The sequence below is a fragment of the Salmo salar genome, chromosome 09 (assembly GCF_965601325.2).
Source record: "Salmo salar chromosome 09, fSalSal1, whole genome shotgun sequence".
Taxonomy (NCBI): domain Eukaryota; kingdom Metazoa; phylum Chordata; class Actinopteri; order Salmoniformes; family Salmonidae; genus Salmo; species Salmo salar.
The window spans coordinates 20,907,182-20,928,341 of NC_138299.1; the positions used below are offsets into that span (position 1 = coordinate 20,907,182).

The 21,160-nt window shown below is 43.6% G+C and overlaps 1 protein-coding gene across 1 annotated transcript in view; it reads left to right on the forward strand.

Annotated features, from left to right (window-relative positions):
* The window catches only part of LOC106610839 (ryanodine receptor 3), a 161,675-nt gene that overhangs the window by 17,471 nt on the left and 123,044 nt on the right, over positions 1 to 21,160 (forward strand). Inside the window, exon 2 of the mRNA XM_082955486.1 lies at positions 14,753 to 14,872. Within this exon, the coding sequence (XP_082811612.1) occupies positions 14,753 to 14,872 (120 nt within the window). The remainder of the gene's footprint in view (positions 1 to 14,752; positions 14,873 to 21,160) is intronic.

Below are 21,160 nucleotides of genomic sequence, written 5' to 3' on the forward strand. Positions count from 1 at the left end.
AAGGCATTGAGAAATCGGCTAATGACTAGATATTCAATCTAAAGCTTGAACACTGGTTGCCTCAGCTGAGGTGAAAAGCCCTTACAGTGAGAGTGATGAAAGTGCTTACTTAGCCTTTCACATTAAGTTGATGCCGGGGGGAGCACTGCTGCAAAGTGCAATGAAAACGGTTATAGTTCTCTCACTCTCTGTCTCACTCGATACTTCATAAAATGGGAAGGGAGCCTTCGATCTGCTTGCAGGGCAACTGTAAAGCATTCAAAAGAGTTTTGTTAAAACTTTCTCAAATGATAAACAATAGGAGTACTGCCAATAAACTGCTCAATTGTGAAGCAATCATATAAGCCTACACTGACTGTGAAAAAGGATACATGGAATGGCTCTGTGCCCTACATATTGCAGTCCAGAGATTATGCTACTGTAGCAGCCTGTGCCAAAGCTGGCCACAGATATCTATGTACAATAGCGCTCTGTAAAGCTGTCATATTCAGTGCCGTAAGCAACCTGTTTAAAGCAGGCTGAAATGTTTAATGGATGTTGAGATTAATTTAGGGTGTCACTCTGGGCAGAAGGGAATGCAGCGGTGAAATGTGTGGTGCTGCCAGGCAGCTTGTTCTGCCGGTTGCCTCTAGACCCCGCATTAGCACTTCCCCCCCCCCCCCCCCCCCCCAGCAACAACAGAACAGAACAGCACACTCACAGGAACAAAGCACTCTGCTCGCTTCTCCACTTCAACATGGCACTCACTCTCTCTCTGTCTGAGTCACGCCAAGAGAGGGAAACAGCAAGTCCATGAATCATTCCAACACAAACTCATACAGCCAGAGAGAAATTTGTATTTCATCAGGAATGTTCTGCAATGAACTTACAGTATCGGATGACTTTGATACGGGTGGGAGGGAGGAATGGAGGAAGGGCGACAATCATTTTTCTCCCTAAAGGTGATAATTTGACAACACTTATCACCCTCCCTGACATTAACTCACCAGAGATATGGGGGTATTAGATCTGAACCATGATGGGGGCTGAGCCCTAAAGGTGTAAACACTTACAGGAATAGTTAAGTGTGTACATTTTCTCTGTCATTCCATATATCATCTGTCTTGCAAAACAGATGGAGGGACCCTGTGCACCATTCCTCTGATGTCTACCTACAGCACGTATACCTCAGGAGCTGAGGAGGAGCTCTACGGTTACTGACTAGAGGGCAATAGGCCTGGTGAACACCTGGTGTTGTCTGTACAGACTTCTTCCAGAAACAGTAGCATAGAGGGGAAGGAAGCCACCCATGGACTTGTCCCACAGCTTTATTTTGTTCTACGGTGCCTGGCCAGGTGTAACTATATGTGTGTAACTATCCAAATACTCTGCAGGAGAACCAGGCCCCGTGCAGTGTTGAGTGGCGTGGACCCTCCATGGCTGGCTGTGTGTGGTGCTGATGGGGCTGCGTTGCTGCCCACAGCCCTGCAGGATAAGGGGTACAGGGTATGGAGGGTACCAGGGTATGGGCAGGCCAGTGGACTGTGTGACAGTGCCTCTGGGTCAGGTTGCTCCCCCTGGGAAGTACAGCTCACTACCTCTTCCCCTGACTCTCTAGATAGACCAAATGACTCCTCTGTGTTCCTGTCGGATCACTTTGCCATCAATTCACCAGATGCCTTGGCCCAGGATCAAGCTAGGAGAGACTGAAAAAGCCCTCCTCAAATAGGGAGTGCTGCTGCAGCGGGGGCTGGAGGCTAGAGTTTACGACTTCTGTACTGGACATCTTTCACTCGATGGCAAGCTTTACAACAGTAAATCTTCTTTTAAATAGGGGCCAAGTTCACTCACCACCTCTTTCGCAAACACACTCAGTTGTTCGAGGGATCTGCATGGCTTATATATCCAACTGACTGAGTAGCTGGAGTCAAAATAGAAAGCAAGATTTACATCATTTTAAGGTGACAAGTTAGTGACACTGTAATGGAGGGTGGGCCGGCAGCCATATTATATGACCAGACTTTATACAAGCCATGCAGTCCATGGTTGATGGATTAGGGAGGGACCCTCTTCAAGTTACTACACAAACATTGCTTGCCAGGTTGTTAGGACATGAAATATTTCACTCTTCATGTGTAATGTTTATCATTTCTAACCCCACTGCTAAAAAAGTATTGCTAAGTTCTAAATTGAGTTTGACACATGGTTGATGAAAATAGATACTCTTCCTGTGGATAGATTGTAGTGTAGTATAGTGCAAGCCAGTAATATTAGCTGAAGGGTAACACTGTATGTGCCTTTTCTTATTGGGAGAAAGGTCTATTGTTTTCCTCCTGCATTGTGGTTGTTAGCTAGATACTTTTAGTCTCTTTGCTTTGTTTTGAGTAGCCTGCATTAATACCTATAAATAATGTACAGTATATTGTCTAAGTCTTCCCCACCGCAGAGCAGCAGTATGTAGGCCTGCAGAGTTCCTGTTACAACCCTAGTCAGTGTGGTGAGGTGTTACCCTCTGAAGTACCGACCTCTCTTCATACTTCAAATCAAACGCTCACATCTCAGATGCCTCTCGGGAAAATTTCTGTTGAGTCTCTGAACCGTTCCCCCCGATACTTTACATATTCAAATGGAATAGTTTCCTCTGACTGTCAGTCTACCAGCATTGAACTAGAATACGCTAGTGAATATGTTGGCTAGTCCACAAAGTCTGAACAGTGCACTAGTTCAGTAGTGCAGTACCTCTCGGGAGGAGAGTCAATAAAGTTTTAAACAGTGAGTTTGATGGTAGGACCTGATGTCCTCTAATGCTGCTGTGTTTGAGGCATGGTAAAATCCACCCGGTCCATAACACCTTGTTCCCTCAGCCCTCTGCTGTAGCCTTGTGTGCTAGGCTTCTAGGTACAAAGAAAATGTGAGAAAATGACATCTGGCGACGTGAAAGTACCAGTGATTTGATCATGGAGGAGGTGATTAAGAAACGTGTCACCAGTTTATCACATCAAGCCTCAGTCTGTCACCTCAGTCTGTCACCTCAGTCTTGACTGTGCAGTGTCAGTATTCACAGAACAGGAACAAAGTGATTTAGTCTGCAGCATGTTCAGGGAGATTTGGGATGTGCCTCACTGTTACTGTACAGAAATATCAAGTAATTTCAGTACATAGGGCTACAGTGTCTATAGCAGATCAGGGAAATGAGCTGAGCCATCATTCACGTACAGTAGTAATAGCAGCAGGCTTTTAGTTCTGCTCAATGTCAAACTGCTTTACTAGGGATGTGACCGCATTTAACGTGTCAAGATGCACTCAGTTCCTTCAAGGATCACTCAGGGGGGATGTGAAATCCAAAAGGCCTGATTTCAGAGAGTGAGAGTCAGTGTCAGGTCAGTGACAAGGACAGAGTGCCCTCTAAAGCTTTGCTATGCATAGAACCAGATAACATTCATGATGGTACAGATGCACTATATACAGTGCCTTCAGAAAGTATTCAGACCTTTTGACTTTTTCCACATTTTGTTACATTACATCCTTAGTCTAAAATGTATTAAGTAAAAAAATCCTCAATCTACACACAATATCCCATAATGACAAAGCGAAAACAGGTTTTTAGAAATTTTAGCAAATATATATAAAAATATACCATATTTGCATAAGTATTCAGACCTTTTGCTATGAGACTCGAAATTGAGCTCAGATGCATCCTGTTTCCATTGATCATCTTTCAGATGTTTCTACAACTTGATTGGAGTCCACCTGTGGTAAATTGATTGGACATGATTTGGAAAGGCACACACCTGTCTATATGAGGTCCCTTAGTTGACAGTGCATGTCAGAGCAAAAACCAAGCCATGAGGTCGAAGGAATTGTCCGTAGACCCCCGAGACAGAATTGTGATGAGGCACAAATCATTGAAGGTCTCCAAGAACACTGGTCTCCATTCTTAATTAGAAGAAGTTTGGAACCACCAAGACTCTTCCTAGAGCTGGCCGCCCGGCCAAACTGAGCAATCGGGGGAGAAGGGTGTCATGGTGTGGCCCTCTTTGGGTATAGCGAGTGCCTTCCCCCTCTTACACCCAGGTTCTGTTATCTCAGGTCGTAAATTCCTGGAGGAGACTCTCTCCCTCATGCAGTATAGAGAGAGGGTTCACAGTAGAACAAAGGAACTTCTTCTACATCACAGAAACTAAGAACTGAACAATGTCCATGTTTTGGAGAATGTGTAAACAGTCGGTGGAGAATCCAGCTAGGACCGGTCCATTTTGTTTAATGTTTGTGACCTCATTGAGAGACAATACAGCCACATTACCATAACTCTGTTTATACAACAGTCTCCATTATGAGATTTGCATCTAATTATTGTATAAAATGAATGAGTAAAGATGAAACCATTTGTGAAATGATGTAATGTGATTTTAAGCTGTTTTAATGAAAGAGAATCCAATTCCCTTTTAAAGTTAACTAAGTCACTGGCCTGCCCCATGAGCACAGACATTGATCTGGCGTCATGGGACAGCCGTTTCTGCTGTTCCGAATAAAACCCCCAACTAGAGAAATCATCTTGAGACCATGCGTACCTCGATTACCAAGAGGGCTAAGGTTTGAGTAGAGACCATGCATTCCTCGGTCATCTGAGGGAGCTAAGGTTGTAGCGGTTGTTGAATTCCTAACCAAACCACATGGAGCATTGGCTACACTGGTGGAAATGGTTCAACTCTGAGACTATCGATACCGACATAAGAGCAAATCTTTGATACTAATTACTAGTCTGCAGCTAGAATTTATGTCGACCTGGAATGCGAAGACCGACAACCGCCGAAACATCTATTCTATAAGAACATTTCTATAAAGGAAACACTTAAACAACACAATGTAACTCCAAGTCAATCACACTTCTGTGAAATCAAACTGTCCACTTAGGAAGCAACACTGATTGACCAATACATTTCACATGCTGTTGTGCAAATGGAATAGACAACAGGTGGAAATTATAGGCAATTAGCAAGACACCCCCAATAAAGGAGTGGTTCTGCAGGTGGGGACCACAGACCACATATCAGTTCCTATGCTTCCTGGCTGATGTTTTGGTCACTTTTGAATGCTGGCGGTGCTTCCACTCTAGTGGTTGCATGAGACGGAGTCTACAACCCACACAAGTGGCTCAGGTAGTGCAGCTCATCCAGGATGGCACATCAATGCGAGCTGTGGCAAGAAGGTTTGCTGTGTCTGTCAGCGTAGTGTCCAGAGCATGGAGGCGCTACCAGGAGACAGGCCAGTACATCAGGAGACGTGGAGGAGGCCGTAGCAGGGCAACAACCCAGCAGCAGGACCGCTACCTCCGCCTTTGTGCAAGGAGGAGCAGGAGAAGCACTGCCAGAGCCCTGCAAAATGACCTCCAGCAGGCCACAAATGTGCATGTGTCTGCTCAAACGGTCAGAAACAGACTCCATGAGGGTGGTATGAGGGCCCGACGTCCACAGGTGGGGGTTGTGCTTACAGCCCAACACCGTGCAGGACGTTTGGCATTTGCCAGAGAACACCAAGATTGGCAAATTCGCCACTGGCGCCCTGTGCTCTTCACAGATGAAAGCAGGTTCACACTGAGCACGTGACAGACGTGACAGAGTCTGGAGACGCCGTGGAGAATGTTCTGCTGCCTGCAACATCCTCCAGCATGACCGGTTTGGCGGTGGGTCAGTCATGGTGTGGGGTGGCATTTCTTTGGGGGGCCGCACAGCCCTCCATGTGCTCGCCAGAGGTAGCCTGACTGCCATTAGGTACCGAGATGAGATCCTCAGACCCCTTGTGAGACCATATGCTGGTGCGGTTGGCCCTGGGTTCCTCCTAATGCAAGACAATGCTAGACCTCATGTGGCTGGAGTGTGTCAGCAGTTCCTGCAAGTGGAAGGCATTGATGCTATGGACTGGCCCGCCTGTTCCCCAGACCTGAATCCAATTGAGCACATCTGGGACATCATGTCTCGCTCCATCCACCAACGCCACGTTGCACCACAGACTGTCCAGGAGTTGGCGGATGCTTTAGTCCAGGTCTGGGAGGAGATCCCTCAGGAGACCATCCGCCACCTCATCAGGAGCATGCCCAGGCGTTGTAGGGAGGTCATACAGGCACGTGGAGGCCACACACACTACTGAGCCTCATTTTGACTTGTTTTAAGGACATTACATCAAAGTTGGATCAGCCTGTAGTGTGGTTTTCCACTTTAATTTTGAGTGTGACTCCAAATCCAGACCTCCATGGGTTGATAAATTGGATTTCCATTGATTATTTTTGTGTGATTTTGTTGTCAGCACATTCAACTATGTAAAGAAAAAAGTATTTAATAAGATTATTTCTTTCATTCAGATCTAGGATGTGTTGTTTAAGTGTTCCCTTTATTTTTTTGAGCAGTATATATATATATATATTTTATTTATTTATTCCCGAACCAACCCAACCCCTTAACCAACCAAGCCGCCAAATCGGTTTAGCCCACTAGGGAACATTCCCTATCATTTCCTTGTAACCATCTACTGTTTGTTTGTTTGTTTGCATTTCTGTTATTATTTAGTTAGTTAGTAAATAGATGATTAAGACAATTGATATATGGATTAGAGGTTGACCGATTCATCGGAATGGGTGATTAATTAGGGCTGATTTCAAGTTTTTGGACACCGATTTGCCTATTATTTTTTTATTTTATTTTTTATTTATTATTTTTTGTACATTTTTTGTATTTATTTTTTTACATTTTTAATATATATATATCTATATACCTTTATTTAACTAGGCAAGTCAGTTAAGAACACATTCTTTATTTCAATGATGGCCTAGGAACGATGGGTTAACTGCCTTGTTCAGGGGCAGAACAACAGATTTTTACCTTGTCAGCTCGGGGATTCAATCTTGCAACCTTACGGTTAACTAGTCCAACGCTCTAACCACCTGCTTTACATTGCACTCCACGATGAGCCTGCCTGTTACGTGAATGCAGTAAGAAGCCAAGGTAAGTTGCTAGCTAGCATTAAACTTATCTTATAAAAAACAATCAATCAATTATAATCACTAGTTAACTACACATGGTTGATGATATTACTAGTTTATCTAGCCTGTCCTGCGTTGCATATAATCGATGTGGTGTGCATTCGCGAAAAAGTACTGTCATTGCTCCAACGTGTACCTAACCATAAACATCAATGTCTTTCTTAAAATCAATACACAGAAGAATATATTTTTAAACCTGTATATTTAGCTAAAAGAAATCCAGGTTAGCAGGCAATATTAACCAGGTGAAATTTTGTCACTTCTCTTGCGTTCATTGCACGCAGAGTCAGGGTATATATATGCAACAGTTTGGGCCGCCTGGCTTGTTGCGAACTAATTTGCCAGAATTTTACGTAATTATGACATAACATTGAAGTTTGTGCAATGTAACAGCAATATTTAGACTTAGGGATGCCACCCGTTAGATAAAATACGTAATGGTTCTGTATTTCACTGAAAGAAAACATGTTTTGTTTTCGAGATGATCGTTTCCGGATTCGACCATATTAATGACCTAAGGCTCATATTTCTGTGTGTTTATTATATTATAATTAAGTCTATGATTTGATAGAGCAGACTTACTGAGCAGTGGTAGGCACCAGCAGGCTCGTAAGCATTCATTCAAACAGCACTTTTGTGCGTTTTGCCAGTAGCTCTTCGCAATGCTTCAAGCATTGCGCTGTTTATGACTTCAAGCCTATCAACTCCCAAGATTAGGCTGGTGTAACCGATGTGAAATGGCTAGCAATTTAGCGGGGTGCGCGCTAATAGCGTTTCAAACGTCACTCGCTCTGAAACTTGGAGTAGTTGTTCCCCTTGCTCTTCATGGGTAACACTGCTTCGAGGGTGGCTGTTGTCGATGTGTTCCTGGTTCGAGCCCAGGTAGGAGCGAGGAGAGGGATGGAAGCTATACTGTTACACTGGCAATACTAAAGTGCCTATAAGAACATCCAATAGTCAAAGGTATATGAAATAAAAATCGTATAGAGAGAAATAGTCCTATAATTCCTATAATAACTACAACCTAAAACTTCTTACCTGGGAATATTGAAGACTCATGTTAAAAGGAACCACCAGCTTTCATATGTTCTCATGTTCTGAGCAAGGAACTTAAACATTAGCTGTCTTACATGGCACATATTGCACTTTCTTCTCCAACACTTTGTTTTTGCATTATTTAAACCAAATTGAATACGTTTCATTATTTATTTGAGGCTAAATTGATTTTGTTGATGTATTATATTAAGTTAAAATAAGTGTTCATTCAGTATTGTTGTAATTGTCATTATTACAAATAAAAATAAAAAGAATCGGCCGATTTAATCGGTACCAGCCATTTTTGGTCCTCCAATAATCGGTATCGGCGTTGAAAAATCATAATCGGTCGACCTCTAGTATGGATGATTCATAGTGAAGGCTTGGTTTGTGCAGATAACCAACAACTTACGACGTTTGGAATGAGACTAACGTGAGGTAAAGAATAATTCATTAATTAGAAGACTAATTGATCAGATATTAAAATATCTGAAAAGTTATATTAGGAAAATTATAACTTTGTAATCTGAAGATTTTCCTTGGTGCCCCGACTTCCTAGTTAATTACATTTACATGATTAGTTTTATCACGTAATAATAATTACAGAGAATTGATTTGATAAAATAAGTCTTCACTTTAATGATGCCAAAGACACGACAAGGGCCTTGATCAGGGAGGTGACCAAGAACCCGATGGTCACTCTGACAGCTCTAGAGTTCGTCTGTGGAGATGGGAGAACAAGCCAGAAGCACAACTTCTGCAGAACTCCACCAATCAGGCAGTTATGGTAGAGTGCCCAGACGGAAGCCACTCCTCAGTAAATGGCACATGACAGCCCGCTTGGAGTTTGCCAAAAGGCACCTAAAGAATCTCAGACCATGAGAAACCAACATTAAACTCTTTGGCCTGAATGCCAAGCGTCACATCTGGAGGAAACCTGGCACCATCCCTACAGTGAAGCATTGTGGTGGCAGCATCATGCTTTGGGAATGTTTTTCAGAAGCAGGGACTGGGAGACCAGTCAGGATCAAGGCAAAGATGAACAGAGCAAAGTACAGAGAGATCCTTGATGAAAGCCTGCTCCAGAGCGCTCAGAACCTCAGACTGGGGCGACGGTTCACCTTCCAACAGGACAATGACCCTAAGCACACAGTGGCTTCGGGACAAGTCTCTGAATATCCTTGAGTGACCCAGCCAGAGCCCGGACTTGAACCCGATCAAACATCTCTGGAGAGACCTGAAAATAGCTGTGCAGCAACGCTCCCCATCCAACCTGACAGCTTGAGAGGATCTGCAGAGAAGAATGAGAGAAACTCCCCAAATACAGGTGTGTCAAACTTGTAGCATCATACCCAAGAAGACTTGAGCCTGTAATCGCTGCCAAAGGTGCTTCAACAAAGTACTGAGTAAAGGGTCTGAATACTTATGTAAATGTCTTATCAGTTTTTATTTATTTATACATTTGCAAAGAAGTTAAAAAAACAGTTTTTGTCATTATGGGGTATTTGTGTGTAGATTGAGGGGGGGAAAAAACAATTTAATCAACTTAAGAATAAGGCTGTAACTTAAGAAAATGTGGACACAGTCAAGGAATCTGAATACTTTCTGAAGGCACTGTATACAAAAGTATGTAGACACCCTTTTAAATTAGTGGATTCGACTACTTCAGCCAAACCCATTGCTGACAGGTGTATAAAATCGAGTACACAGCCATGCAATCTCCATAGACAAACATTGACAGTAGAATGGCTTTACTGAAGAGCTGTGACTTTCAACGTGGCACCGTCATAGGATGCCACCTTTCAACAAGTCAGTTCAAGCAGCCGCACACAAGCCTAGGATCACCATGCACAATACCAAGCATCAGCTGGAGTGGTGTAAAGCTTGCCACCATTAGACTCTGGAGCAGTGGAAACGCGTTCTCTGTAGTGATGAATCACGCTTCACCATCTGGCAGTCCGACGGTCGAGTCTGGGTTTGGAGGATGCCAGGAGAACGCTGCCTGCCCCAATGCATAGTGCCAACTGTTTGGTGGACGAGGAATAATGGTCTGGTGCAGTTTTTCATGGTTCTGGCTAGGCCCCTTAGTTCCAGTGAAGGGAAATCTTAACACTACAGAATACAATGACATTCTAGATGATTCTGTGCTTCCAACTTTGGGGAAGACCCTTTCCTGTTTCAGCATGTCAATGCACCGGGCCACAAAGAGATCCATACAGAAATGGTAGTTTGAGATCGGTGTGGAAGAACTTGGCTGGCCTGCACAGAGCCCTGACCTCAAACCCATCGAACACATTTGTGCAGAATTGTAACGCCGACTGCGAGCCAGGCCTCATCGCCCAACATCAGTGCCTGACCTCAATAATGCTCTTGTGGCTGAATGGAAGCAAGTCCCCACAGCAATGTTGCGTCATCTAATGGAAAGCATGCTCAGAAGAGTGGAGGCTTTTATAGAGGGGACCAACTCCACATTAATGCCCATGATTTTGGAATATGAGATGTTCGATGAGCAGGGGTCCACATACTTTTGATCATGTGTAGTGATGATTCATGACTTATGTTGTTTATATAGTGCTCTATTTTGAAATGACCTTATCAAAAATGCAGATGACATTGTACTGCAAGTCAGATCAGTCGGTGTAAATTGAATCGTCCCAAGCTGACTCTCTCCCTCCCAGCCGTAGCAGGCAGCTACCTCACAGCCAGTCTCAAATCAACCCCCCCCTGTGTTGGTCAGGTGAGATGGGAGGTCAGTGAGTGTGTGTGGGCCTTACCTAGCACGTGTGATACATAATTCTGCTCTGAGACAGGGTTGCGAGACGAGGTACACAGAGAGGGGTGTGGGGATGCCAGACACGGGGACAAGACAGAGCCAGGGCCAGCCAGGGCTGTGATAGGAGTGGAGAGGGAACCGCTCTGATTGACGAGGGCCGCCTGACGGCAAAATATGTGACACAAATCAATAGTGGCCTCATATGGCCCAAATCACAGCTCCCCCCGGCCTCAGTGTGGGGACTGGAGAGTGATTGCATGTACAGTGGTGGCCACTGTATTTAACTAAGTCAAGTCAGTTAAGAATAAATTCTTATTTACAATGACGGCCTACCGGGGAACAGTGGGTTTACTACCTTGTTCAGGAAATTGTTGCATTTATATTTTTGTTCAGTAAAAGGAGTACCGGTACAGAGTCAATGTGCAGGGGTATGAGGTAGTTGAGGTAACGTAAGGTCGGGTTAAAAGTGACTAGGCAATCAGGATAGATAATTAACAGAGTAGCAGCTTTGTGTGTGTGTGTGTGTGTGTGTGTGTGTGTGTGTGTGTGTGTGTGTGTGTGTGTGTGTGTGTGTGTGTGTGTGTGTGTGTGTGTGTGTGTGTGTGTGTGTGTGTGGCGTCAGTATGCTTGTGTGTGTGTTGGAGTGTCAGTGTAGTATGTGTGAGTGTGTGGGTAGAGTCCAGTCAGTGCGCATAGAGCCAGGGCAAGAGTTCGTGCAACAACAAAAAAAGGGTCAATACAAATAGTCTGGGTAGCCATTTGATGAACTGTTCATCAGTCTTATGGCATGGGGGTAGAAGCTGTTCAGCAGTCTTGTGGCTTGGGGGTAGAAGCTGTTCAGCAGTCTTGTGGCTTGGGGGTAGAAGCTGTTCAGCAGTCTTGTGGCTTGGGGGTAGAAGCTGTTCAGCAGTCTTGTGGCTTGGGGGTAGAAGCTGTTCAGCAGTCTTGTGGCTTGGGGGTAGAAGCTGTTCAGCAGTCTTGTGGCTTGGGGGTAGAAGCTGTTCAGGAGCCTTTTGATCCCAGACTTGGTGCTCTTATACCGCTTGTCTGCGGTAGCAGAGAGAACAGTCTATGACTTTGGTGGCTGGAGTCTTTGACAATTTTTAGGGCCTTCCTCTGACACTGCTTGGTATAGAGGTCCTGGATGGCAGGGAGCTCAGCCCCAGTGATGTACTTGGCTGTACGCACTACCCTCTGTAGCGCTTTGTGGTCAGATGCCAAGCAGTTTCCATACCAAGCGGTGATGCAGCCAGTCAAAATTATTTCAATGGTGAAGTTGTAGAACTTTTTGAGGATCTGAGGGCCCATGCTAAGTCTTTTCAGCTTCCTGATTGGGAAGAGGCATTGTCGTACCCTCTTCACGACTATGTTGGTGTGTTTGGACCATGATAGGTCCATAATCATGTGGACACAGAGGAACTTGAAGCTCTCAACCCGCTCCACTACAGCCCTGTCGATGGGAATAGGGATGTTGTCGGCCCTCCGTTTCCTGTAGTCCACGATCAGCTCCTTTTGTCTTACTGACGTTGAAGGAGAGGTTGTTCTCCTGGTACCACACTGCCAGGTCACTGACATCCTCCCTATATGCGGTCTCGTCGTCGGTAATCAGGCCTACAGTAACACTGTTGTGTCGTCGGCAAACTTAATGATGGTGTTGAAGTCGTGCACAGCCACGCAATCATGGATGAACAAACAGGGAGTACAGGAGGGGACTGAGCACGCACCCTTGAGTGGCCCCCGTGTTGAGGATCAGCATGGCGGATGTGTTGTTGCGTAACCTCACCACCTGGGGCCAGCCCGTCAGGAAGTCCAGGATCCAGTTGCAGAGGGAGGTGTTTAGTTCCAGTGTCCTTAGCTTATTGATGAGCTTCGAGGGCACTATGGTGTTGAACGCTGAGCTGTAGTCAATGAACAGTATCCTCAAGTAGGTGTTCCTTTCGTCCAGGTGGGAAAGGGCAGAGTGGAGTGCAATAGAGATTGCGTCATCTGTTTATCTGTTGGGGCAGTATGGGAATTGGAGTGGGTCCTGGGTGTCTGGGATGATGGTGTTGATGTCAGCCATGACCAGACTGGGTCAGGTAAAGGTTACCTCAGCATCCGCTGTACTATTTTGTATGCTGTAGTTGAATTGGTCATTATATGTCCAAAACCAATATTTTATGCTATAATTTTTTTGTCAGACAATTATTGTCCTTGAGGCTTAAACATATCATGAAAGGGGAAAGAGTGCATAGGAAAAGGTATTGTAGGCAGTAACGTGCATGGATTGATAATTTCCTCACTGACAGCTATTACAATGTGAACATAGACAGCTTGAAAAAATGTCTGAAGTGTTTTTTAAGACCTCAGGGCCTGTCACATGGCCTTTTACACTGAACTTCAGTCACACAGCGACACAGGGCTGAATGCTGCTGCACCGCTCGGCTCTGGAGTGCTACCACTGCTGCACAGTTAGCAACAACATCAGCACATTCTGCCTGCCTGTTACGCTGGGGAAAGAATAATATCAATTTCACCGTTTATGCTGCCAGCGAGTCTTGTAAATGCAATCACAACATTTTCAGAACGAGGGCATTTGATTATATTTATTTTCAGATTGTGGGCTCTGTCAGTAAGCAGTATACTTTAGCATAATGACACTATACAGTCTGAACATTCAACAGTGATATGGTTAGGGCTGCTGCAGTATTACTGTAGTAAAAATGGAACATGCTTACAGCTTTAATGACTCGCATCCTTTTAACGTTGTAATTTATTTCTAGAGCGATTCCCATTTGTTATGTGTATAGAACAAGAAAAGTGTGTAACAGGCGTGAATAATCGTCCTGTTATCATTCATAAACTGCTTAGTAATTCTCTAACAGAGATGTTCATTAACCAAATGCTGAGGGGTGTTTTATATGCTCTTATGCTGATATTGATTATATTGTATAACATTCATACAATTATAATACACAGTCAGAAATAACCAAAAATTGTTTTCCACCAAGAAAATATTGATATAGCTATACTAGATATATTGGATATTTGCAGTTTCCTGCGTATAGCTGTAATAACTATATTGATGACTAGAATGTGGTGATTCTGGTGAAAAGGATATTATTAGCTGTTATTATCTGTACTGACTCCAAATCGGTCTATGAATAAAACCAAATTATCTATTTACTCAGTAAAATGCATGCTAAGTATCTCGTCTCATGAGCAAATCCAGCCCAAAGCAATGCACAGCCAGCTGCTTCATGATGCTCCTCAGCATACATTTAGCTAGATCATTATTTCCTTTTAAACCTGAACTCTCCAATCAATTACTTCAGCTTCATTTGTGCTATATAAACAGTGTAAATGGCCCAAAGGATGTTCGGCAGACTTAAAGGGATCCTCGATGGATACTTTTCGTTTGATCATCACATTAGCAGAAGACTTCCCAATGAACAGCCGGAAACAGAGAGCCTACATAGGAGAACATATGTTAGTCATCAATTTGAACTCCTCAGGGTAGGTTGTTCTTTTCTTTAGCATTTGTGTCATCCTGTTCTGCATGGTGTGTCACCATGGCCTCATTGAGAAGCAATAGACTAGAAATCTTACCTCACCAGTTTATCAAGGTTTCCTTGATGTTTTATGGTACCTATTTTGCAGCTGGAATATAGGGTAATTGAGAATATATGGTGGAGCCTGAATCTTCAACCAGTAGTACATGAACTGTAATGTTCCACAATTAAGTCAAATGTGCATGACCTTCCCTATTTACCTGTCCAGTGTCTGGGGTGTTGAATCTCCTGTTTCCATAAAGGTTATAACTACACACTAGATTCAAAGAGAAGTGAAGAATCTCCCCGTGTTAAAAGGTGGTTGGTGGGGCTCCTGTTGAGAGTAGTGGGGGTTTTCCTCTCTCTCCTCCTCTCACTCTGAAAATGTTGTCTTGACAGGATGATGAAGTGGTGCTCCAGTGTGTCGCCTGCATCCACAAGGAGAATCGCAAGTTCTGCCTGACAGCAGAGGGGCTTGGCAATCGACTGTGCTACCTTGAACCCACATCAGAGGCAAAGGTAGGCACAGAGAGACTACATACTGTGAAGAGGAATAGGCCTGTGACATTATTCGTTGTTTGTTTCTCTCAAACTGAAAGCTTATGCAACGAAAATTAGACAGCATTTCAGAGTGGCTCTTGCTCCAAGATATAATCCAGGATTTCCTACCAGAAACTAACATTTTCAATGTGGTATCATCGCCAGAGTGGCTGATTCTCATATAGTTGAGTGTAGATAATACGTTTCTGAAAAAGGGTGTATTTGAGTCAGGTCTTCTCAGGTGTTCTCCATAGTGTCCATTGAGTGGGATGAGAGAATCCTAGAATCCTATATTCACTGAGTTTAAAATTATTAAAGTCCAGCTACACACAACCAGGATCTACACATAACCAGGGTCTTCACGTAACCAGGGTCTTCACGTAACCAGGGTCTTCACGTAACCAGGGTCTTCACGTAACCAGGGTCTTCACGTAACCAGGGTCTTCACGTAACCGGTGTGTTCACGTAACCAGGGTCTACACACGTTACCAGGGTCTACACACGTAACCAGTGACTACTCATAAACCAGGGACAGACTGAGAGCAACATGGAAACAGCTTACTGTACCACATCATAAAGCTGGCTGATATGGACAAAAATCCATATAGCAATACATTGCCTGAATTGATGTGATAAACGATAAACCATAGTTTTTTTGGTAACAATTTGAACAACCACTACTACTAGTTTGATGGTTAAAGCCATCAATTGTCCCGTTAAAAAACCCATAGTAGCGAACTTATTTAATTTTAAACTATACATTTCTCTAGTATAGGCCCATTATTGTAATGAACGATATCAGCAAAATGCCTGTGATAACTTATTGGTATAACTATTGGTATAATTGTCAGTCTAGAATCACTCGACTCTGCGTGTTGAATTTTTTTCTTCCTGATTGTACTTCTCAGCAGGCCTCCAGTTTAGTGATAATGCTTAATTTGGAGAAATTACACCATGCTGTTTTGCTTGACTAGTTTATAAACAAACTGTGGTTGTTTGCTATAATTGCTCAAAGCTGTAATGCAGCCTGGTACTTTGTCAGTGTGGTTTGTGCCACTAAGTGCAAAATTACTGCACGTTTATATAATGATGGATCGAGTGAGGCTTCATTGTTTTAAACAAAATCCGCATTTTTCACATCAAATGATCTAGGTACAGTGCCTTGCAAAAGTATTCATTCCCCTTGGCGTTTTTCCTACTTTGTTGCATTACAACCTGTAATTTAAATTTATTTTTATTTGGATTTCAAGTAATGGACATAGTCCAAATTGGTGAAGTGAAATGAAAAAAAAAAAAAGGAAAAGTGGTGCGTGCATACAATTGAAGTCGGAGTTTACATACACTTAGGTTGGAGTCATTAAAACTTGTTTTTCAACCACTCCACAAATTTCATGTTAACAAACTATAGATTTGGCAAGTTGGTTAGGACATCTACTTTGAGCATGACACAAGTAATTTTTCCAACAATTGTTTACAGACCGAATATTTCACTTTATAATTCACTGTATCACAATTCCAATGGGTCAGAGGTTTATATACAGTAAGTTGACTGTGCCTTTAAACGGCTTGGAAAATTCCAGAAAATGTCATGGCTTTAGAAGCTTCTGATAGGCTAATTGACATCATTTGAGTCAATTGGAGGTGTACCTGTGGATGTATTTTAAGGCCTACCTTCAAACTCAGTGCCGCTTTGCTTGACATCATGGGAAATCAAAAGAAATCAGCCAAGACCTCAGAAGAAAAATTGTAGACCTCCACAAGTCTGGTTCCTCCTTGGGAGCAATTTCCAAACGCCTGAAGGTACCACGTTTATCTGTACAAACAATAGTACGCAAGTATAAACACCATGGGACCACGCAGCCATCATACCGCTCAGGAAGGAGACACGTTCTGTCTCCTAGAGATGAACGTACTTTGGTGTGAAAAGTGCAAATCAATCCCAGAACAACAGCAAAGGACCTTGTGAAGATGCTGGACGAAACGGGTACAAAAGTATCTATATCCACAGTAAAACAAGTCCTATATCGACATAACCTGAAAGGCCGCTCAGCAAGGAAGAAGCCACTGCTCCAAAACCGTCATAACAAAGCCAGACTACGGTTTGCAACTGCACATGGGGACAAAGATCGTACTTTTTGGAGAAATGTCCTCTGGTCTGATTAAACAAAAATAGAACTGTTTGGCCATAATGACCATCGTTATGTTTGGAGGATAAAAGGGGAGGCTTGCAAGCCGAAGAACACCATCCCAGCCATGAAGCACGTGGGTGGCAGCATCATGTTGTGGGGGTGCTTTGCTGCAGGAGGGACTGGTGCACTTCACAAAATAGATGGCATCATGAGGGAGGAGAATTATGTGGATATATTGAAGCAACATCTCAAGACATCAGTCAGGAAGTTAAAGCTTGGTTGCAAATGGGTCTTCCAAATGGACAATGACCCCAAGCATACTTCCAAAGTTGTGGCAAAATGGCTTAAGGACAACAAAGTCAAGGTATTGGAGTGGCCATCACAAAGCCCTGACCTCAATCCCATAGAAAATTTGTGGGCAGAACTGAAAAAGCGTATGCGAGCAAGGAGGCCTAAAAACCTGACTGTTACACCAGCTCTGTCAGGAGGAATGGGCCAAAATTCGCCTAACTTATTGTGGGAAGCTTGTGGAAGGCTACCCGACACATTTGATCCAAGTTAAACAATTTAAAGGCAATGCTACCAAATACTAATTGAGTGTATGTAAACTTCTGACCCACTGGGAATGTGATGAAAGAAATAAAAGCTGAAAAAAATAATTATCTCTACTATTATTCTGACACTTCACATTCTTAAAATAAAGTGGTGATCTAACTGACCTAAGACAGGGAATTCTTACTAGGATTAAATGTCAGGAATTGTGAAAAACTGAGTTGAAATGTATTTGGCTAAGGTGTATGTAAACTTCTGACTTCAACTGTACTTGGAAAAAGAACACTGCTGTATAGGTCTATGAAAGCATTGCAACATGGCACATCAACGAAGCCACTTTGCAGCGCTGCAGATATCCAAGTGACAATATTACACAGTGAAGCCAGTGGTTGTCTCCCTCATCAGCACTTCCCCAGTCCCATCCCTCTTTTACTGTAACATGGCATAATTGTTTTCCCATAGTAGAGCCTGTTGACAGTATAGGCTAATTGGATATTTCCGCATGGATTATTTTAATCATAAACATTTAACATGGTCTCTGATTAATTTCAGTGAGGCCGGAAAGTCAGACACAGAACATAAGAGCGTGTGTGAGAGCGTGTGTGAGAGAGTTTGGGGTGATGGTGATTTATGTATGCACTGCACAGCTACAGTATTCCCCCTCTTTACCCTTACCCCACAGCACTCACCTAGGGATTGAAGTAGAGGCAGTTGGGAAGGTCCGGATGCTTCCATCCAAGAATGGATGGTAATTATACTAGACAGGTGTGATGGATGATCTCACTGTCTGCCACTTTGTCTTCATTGCCTGGTGTTACAGTTTGTATGAAACACCATCATCCCCCAGGGACAAGAGACGAGGAAGGGGGAAAAATGACGCAACTACCACTACAACCACAACCCAAGATCAGAATGATCAGATTGACTTGGATGCCCCCCTCCCTAGTGATGAGACAAATCGACTTGTGTGGCACAGGGACACAGACACAAGGCACCAATAATGTTGATTTAAGTGGTGCATGTTTAAAGGGGCAATCGGCAGTTGCTACATTTTTTTGATTAATTAGTTAACTTCTATGGGCTACGTGGGACGCCTGCGGGACACAGCCAGTGAAATATCAGGGCGGCAAATTCAAAAACAACAAAATGTCATAATTCAACTTTCTCAAACATACAACTATTTTACACCATTTTAAAGATACACTTCTCCTTGACGTAACCACATTGTCTGATTTTCAAAAAGGCTTTACAGCAAAAGCAAAACATTAGATTATGTTAGGAGAGTACATAGACAAAAATAATCACACAGCCATTTTCCAAGCAAGCATATATGTCACAAAAACCCAAAACACAGCTAAATGAAGCACTAACCTTTGATGATCTTCATCAGATGACACTCCTAGGATATTATGTTATACAATACATGCATGTTTTGTTCAATCAAGTTCATATTTATATCCAAAAACAGCTTTTTACATTGGCGTGTGATGTTCAGAACATGCATTCCCACCCAAAACTTCTGGAGAATTTACTAAATTACTCATCTTAAACATTGACAAAATACATAATTATTTTAAGAATTATAGATACAGAACTCCTTTATGCAATCGCTATGTCAGATTTTAAAATAGCTTTTCGGCGAAAGCACATTTTGCAATATTCTGAGTACATAGCTCAGCCATCAGGGCTAGCTATTTTGACACCCGCCAACTTTGGAGCACACTAAACTCAGAATTACTATTAGAAAAATTGTATTACCTTTGCTGATCTTCGTCAGAATGCACTCCCAAGACTGCTACTTCCACAAGAAATGTTGTTTTTCTTCCAAATAATCCATAGTTATGTCCAAATACCTCCGTTTTGTTTGTGCGTTCAGGTCACTATCCAAAGGGTAACGCGCGAGCGCATTTCGAGACAAAACAATTCAAAATGTTCCATTACCGTACTTAGAAGCATGTCAAACGCTGTTTAAAATCAATTTTTATGGTATTTTTCTCATAAAATAGCGATAATATTCCAACCGGACAATAGTGTATTCATTCAAAGAGGAAAATAATAAACAGCGTGCTCACGTGATGCGCATATCCAATCTCTTTGTCACCAGGCAGACCACTGAGAAACTGAGCTACTATACTCTGCCCAGAGACAGAAGACGCCTCAATCCGCTTTCTGAAGGCTTTAGAGAGCCAATGGAAGCCTTAGAAAGTGCTACGTAACCCCACAGATACTGTAGTTTCGATAGAGAATCAAAAGAAGAACTACAAATTATCAGACAGGCCACTTCCTGCTTGGAATTTGTCAAGTGGGCAGGGATGGGGTTGTCAAGTGGGCAGGGATGGGCAGGGACTTTGCTGTCATAACTTCAGGGGGAAGCTGGTTCCACCATTTGGGGTGCCAGGACAGAGAACATCTTGGACTGGGCTGGGAGGGTCAAGAGACCAGAGGTGGCAGAACGGAGTGCTCAGGTTGAGGTACAGGGTTTGAGCATAGCCTGAAGGTAGGGGGGGGGGGGAATTTCTCTTGCTGTTCCATAGGCAAGCACCATGGTCTTGTAGTGGATGCGAGCCTCGACTGGAAGCCAGTGGAGTGTGCAGAGGGGCGGGGTGGCATGGGAGAACTTGGGAAAGTTGGAAACTAGGGACTGCCGCATTCTGGATAAGTTGCAGGGATGGCACAAGTGGGGAGCCCAGCCAACAGCAAGTTGCAGTAGTCCAGGCGGGAGAGGACAAGTGCCTAGATTAGGACCTGCGTGTGAGGTAGGGTCATACTCTACGGATGTTGTAGAGCATGAACCTGCAGGAGCGAGTCACTGCTTTGATGTTAGTCGAGAACAACAGGGTATTCTCCAGGGTCACACCAAGGTTCTTTACACTTGGGGAGGGAGACACTGGAGTTCTCAACCGTGATGAGATCTTTATGCCGGCAGGCCTTCCCCGGGAGGAAGAGCAGCTCCGTCTTGTCGAGGTTTGAGGTGGTGGGCTGTTATCCCAGCTGAGATATCTGCGAGGCATGCAGAAATGCGTATCGCCACCTGGGTGTCAGAAGGGGGAAGGAGAAAAGTAGTTGAGATTAATTCGTATAGCAATGATAGGAGACCATGTGAGTATATGACGGATCTGAGTAACTTGGTGTATAGAGAGAACCGATCCCTGGGGGACACCATGCTGCAGACACAGATCCTCTCCACGTTGGATGCAATCCGAGAGTGGAGAGGAGCATCTGATGGTTCACGGTGTCAAAGCCAGTGGATAGATCTAGAAGAATGAGAACAGAGGAGAGAAAGTCAGCTTTGGTGGAGAGCCTTCATGACACAGAAGCGACCAGTCTCGGTTGAGTGACCCAACTTGAAACCTGACTGGTTAGGGTCAAGAAGATCGTTCTGAGAGAAATAGCAGGCAAGTTGGTCAGAGACACTCAAGTCAAAAAACAAAAAAAAGAAGGGATACAGGTCTATAGTTTTTGATGTCAGATGAGTCGAGTGTTGGTTTCTTGAGGAGGGGAGCGACTCAGGCCATTTTGAAGTCAGAGGGGACACAGCCAGTGATCAGGGATGACTTGATGAGGGAAGTGAGGAATGTGAAAGTTC